At 34.5% G+C, this 4,730-nt stretch overlaps 1 protein-coding gene across 1 annotated transcript in view; it reads left to right on the top strand.

Annotated features, from left to right (window-relative positions):
- The window catches only part of NUP54 (nucleoporin 54), a 57,811-nt gene extending 53,960 nt beyond the window's left edge, over nt 1-3,851 (top strand). The window contains exons 10-12 of the mRNA XM_007949033.2: nt 1,444-1,563; nt 1,856-1,966; nt 3,723-3,851. Of these exons, the coding sequence (XP_007947224.1) occupies nt 1,444-1,563; nt 1,856-1,966; nt 3,723-3,851 (360 nt within the window). The remainder of the gene's footprint in view (nt 1-1,443; nt 1,564-1,855; nt 1,967-3,722) is intronic.
- Nucleotides 3,852-4,730: the final 879 nt, after the last annotated feature.

Genomic DNA, 4,730 nt, shown 5'->3' with positions numbered 1-4,730 from the left:
AAGATCACCAGGTGATTCTTACAGATCTTTAGTTTTTATCATATTAAAGTGTAGATTCTGATTCAGTGTATCTGAGATGGAAATGCAAATTCTTAGCAGTGGGTCTAACAGGAATAACCTAGTTCGAAGCCCTAGGACAAAGTATGTGTAAAGTCAGTTCACATAAGAGCAAATGCCATGTAGTTCTTAACCATAAAAAGTTGCTCCTTTAACTAAGAATCAGGAAAATGTGGGACCCTTTCACACTCATTAGATTTGTGGAAATTTAAACAAGCAGCTACCTGATTGCTAACAGGAATGTGGGAAGAAGAACTTTTCTCGTGTGTGGCTTGTGAATCTAAATTGTTTGGATTTCTTGAGAAAGCAGTCTAGCACCTACTAGAACAGAAAACACATACATACTTTTAAGTCCAGCAATCTCATTGTTGAGGGTCTCTACCAGTAAGATAGGTATCTGTACATGGATGTTTATTACAGCATTGTTCATAGTGGCAAAACTAGAAACAAAATTTATGCCCATCAATAGGGGAATAATTGAATAAATTTTGTTACTGCATGAAAAGTTATGCAGCCATTAAAAATTTCAGAAGCAGAGCTATATACCTTAAAATTTCCATAAAGTTTTGAGTGAGTAATGTATAGAATATCCCAATTTTTGAAGATTAGATGACTAAAAGCCTCTTATGTGTGAATATATATTTATGAAAAAATACAAAGTCATAAGACCATGGATAAAAGTATACAGGTTTTTAACAAGGGCTTGCCTAGAGGTGGGGAACAGAGCAGAGCCAAGAGTTTGTCTTTAAAGATCACTGTGCTGACCTCACCTGATGTATTGTTTTTAAAATTAAAAAAAAAAAAAATGTTGCAGAATAGTGTGCATTGTATTTATTTTAGTATCATAGGAAAAAAGCCATTCTTGGATTATATGTGTATATTATATGCTGCTGTGTGTACGAGCAAGGAGAAAAATAGAGAAGAATGCACAATAGTGTATTAACATTGTCTCAGTAGGGTGGGAGAATTTGCTTTTTGTCATATTGTATTGTTTCTCAACAAGAACACGTCACTTTCGTAATTTGAAAAAATAAATTTAAAAAACTTAAAAATTGTAGCTCATGTTTATACATAAAGGACACTTGATTTTAAAAAGCTGCCGGTAAATGTCTAAAACTGATATTATGTTGCCTGTTTTACCTGTTTTTTTGTACTGTTTTTAAAGCTTTATACCATAATTTTAAAAACTTTAAATCAGTGTATTTATGTGATAACTTTGACCAATTAAAATTGGCAAACACAATTCAAATAATGAACTGCTAATAAGATCTACTATATTGAGTGTTAGCATAATACTCAGCTGATCTCTCTCAACAACTGTCAAAAAATTACTTGCATAATTGAAAAGAAATACTTCATTGATATTGCTGGATTTTCTTTGTTTAGGTCCTAATTAAACAGGAAATTCAGAGGAAGAGTGGTTATGCCATCCAGGCAGATGAAGAGCAGTTACGAGTTCAACTAGATACAATTCAGTGTGAACTAAATGCCCCTACTCAGTTCAAGGTGAGCACTTAATAAGATAATAAAGCTAGAATTTAAGATGGAGCTACAGGAAAATGTTAAGTAGCCTTCAAAAAGAGAACTTTTTTATAATTGTTTTTATTATTTGTTCTCTTTCATCAAAATGTTCTTTCTAAAGTAAATTTTTCATCATGATGTTGTCAGCTTGTATTTGTTTCAAATCATGTACAGAGGCGTACTTGGATGTTCAGTTATCCTTTTAAGAGAGGAAACAATTTCTTTTAGAAGCAGTTGCTGTTGTACCAGTTGTAATTTAACTCAGTCTTGTTTTTAGGGTAGACTAAATGAACTGATGTCCCAAATCAGGATGCAGAATCATTTTGGAGCAGTTAAATCTGAAGAAAGATACTACATAGATGCGGATCTGCTACGAGAAATCAAGCAGGTAAATTACCAGGGAGCTCTGGTAGCGTAGTGCCTAAGGCACTTGACTGCTAACCAGAAGGCTGGCGGTTCAAACCCACCAGCCACTACTTGGAAGGAAGGTTGGGCAATCTACTTCCGTAGTGACACTGCCTCGGAAACCCAAGGAGGGGTCGCTATGAGTTGGGTTCGACTCAATGGCACATAACAACAACAACAACAACATTTTCAAAGGTGCAATCAGAGGTAGTAAAGGCACCAATATTCTCTAGGCTCTCCCTACTCAAAGGGTAGCCCGTGGCAGCAGTGGCAGCTATAGCAGCAGCAGCATCTGGGAGCTCATTAGAAACTCAGAATCTCAGTCCATACTTCAGACTATGGAATCTGCATTGTGTCAAGATCAGAGTGTGATATGAACACACATTAAATCTTGAGAAGCAACTGCTGTGGTTGTGTGACACATAATAGAGTTAAAAATATGTTGAATAGTGATCCCCTCAGCCTTCAGGGCAGCGGGGCGGACTGTGGGGTAGCCAGAACCTCCAACCACTTGTCTTTTAAGCTTTAGCACCTTTTCATGAAAAGGGTTGGAAAGCACACTATTCTACTTTATGTTCGTTGATATAAATACACATTACTTAAGTGAAACCATCTAACCATTGACTGTATCTAAAGAAAATAGTAAGCTCTGTGAAACATGTTTTGTAGGATTGTTGGTACAGCTCTGAGGATTTTGTTAGGTGCCTTTGAGTCGACTTTTTGACTCAGTGAAGAGGAGAACTGCCCCATATGATTTTCTAGGCTGTATGAGTCGGGGCCGACTCGACGGCACATAACAACAACAACAACAACAATCTCAAGGAGAGAGCAGATCACCAGGTCTTTCTCCTATTTCAAACTGTCAGCTTTCATTTATAAATTCCATCTGCAAATCTGATTTCATTTTGTCCTTTAGAATGGATATTGCTGTTTAATGTACCATAAAACAAATTTGGCTCCTAGGTCTTTGGAAAGCATACATACATGTAATTATATTCCATTTTAAATATTTTTGTAAAATAATCAAAAGAATCTGGCAAATTGTAATAAAGAGCTATATTTAAAAGTTTATGTGTGAAAATTACAATACATTTGGGAGTAATTTGAATACCTGCCTTTTAAAATTATGAAAAGCAGGATATGGCTCATCACCTGCTAGTTTATGTTCTTGGGCACGTTACTTTTTGTCTGTTTCCTTATCTATAAAGTGGAGATAATATACCCCAAAGGGTGTACGGAAAGATTTTAATGAGTTAATACCCGTGAAGCTCTTAAAACTGCTCCAGAACATGGGAAGGACTATTATTAGCAACTGTAGTTATTGTCAGCATTGCCATCACTACCTACTTTGTACTTCAAACATGAAAATTCTCAGTTCCCAAGTGATTATTTTGCTAGCTATCTATATATGCGTTACCTTTTGAGTTTTTTAAAATCATACCCTTGTTTTTAATCAAAAATTGATGGAGGGGATGGCTTTTTAAAACACATTATCTACATCTTCCGTAAAATTGCCCTTGAAACTGTTGTTTATTGTGTATTTGCCCTTTAGAGTATATCTTTTACACCTGAAAGTTTTTAGCAAAAGACATAGTATAAATGGTTAAATATGTCTACTATATAGAGAGCACAGTTACTGGGTACTGATTGCTAGTAAAACAGTGAAAAAAAAAGAGTCCTTTCCTGTGGGTAGCTTGCAGTTTAATACGATTTTTTTTTTTCCCTTTCATTCATTTTAGCATTTGAAACAACAGCAGGAAGGCCTTAGTCACCTGATCAGCATCATAAAAGATGATCTAGAAGATATAAAGTTGGTAGAACATGGATTGAATGAAACCATCCACATCAGAGGTGGGGTCTTTAGTTGACAGTTTACAACCTTGTGTTAGAAGTTTGTGAAATGCATCTTCTGACTCATCAGGCCTTCCTTGAGAACTGATTACATGGAGGGAAGAAAAACAAAACTGTCTCCTGGTTTAGTTTCTGGGAAGATTACTGACAAATTTTTGTTCATCCAATCTGAAATAACATAGTCACCTCACAACTTTTCAACGATAGCCTTTGAAAGATTTATACCCAAAAGCTGTTTTTACTTAGAAAAGTACAAAACTACCAAAAGTATATGTACTATTGTACAGCATTATACTTTAAAACTAATCAGTGTTTAAAGATTATTCTCCATTGAGCCTGTACTCTGCTTTCCATAGCAAATAAATATAAAATGTCTACTTTGCACATTACAAAATAAACTGTAATTACTTGGCTGCTGGAGATTTGTACTTCAGAGTGTAAATGTACATGACTTTTTATATTTGTGAACTCATCGGTGAGAGGAGTAAAGAAAATCCAAGGATCTTTAATGATTGTGGTTTGCTTTTCATTCTATAAAGATCTAAAAATATATTTTTATATTGTTTTACTTATTTGGAAGTTACAGACATTAGAACATAACAAAATTATCATTTTTGCAACTTTTTTTTAAAAACCTTTTTATTTCTAAAAAAACAAAACTTATCAATAAATTGACTTGTAATTACTTTTATATAATTCTGTCCAGTGTTTTGCTTATTTGGCTTCTGATGATTGACCATTTATGTTCACACAAGTGCTAAGTCAATAATCACAGCTCAGGAATTTCAAGCTTTCCTTATTTTAAACGAGATTCTTACTTCCCAAGGACTTTTGTTTAATGCTGACATATTTTGACTGAGGTATGCCAAATAATACTTACTTCAGATATCATCTAG

Source organism: Orycteropus afer, unplaced genomic scaffold, assembly GCF_000298275.1.
Source record: "Orycteropus afer afer isolate SDZICR_OR568_19922 unplaced genomic scaffold, OryAfe1.0 scaffold00235, whole genome shotgun sequence".
NCBI lineage: Eukaryota > Metazoa > Chordata > Mammalia > Tubulidentata > Orycteropodidae > Orycteropus > Orycteropus afer.
Note: the sequence above shows the minus strand (reverse complement) of the source record. Positions and strands in the feature narration are given on the sequence as shown.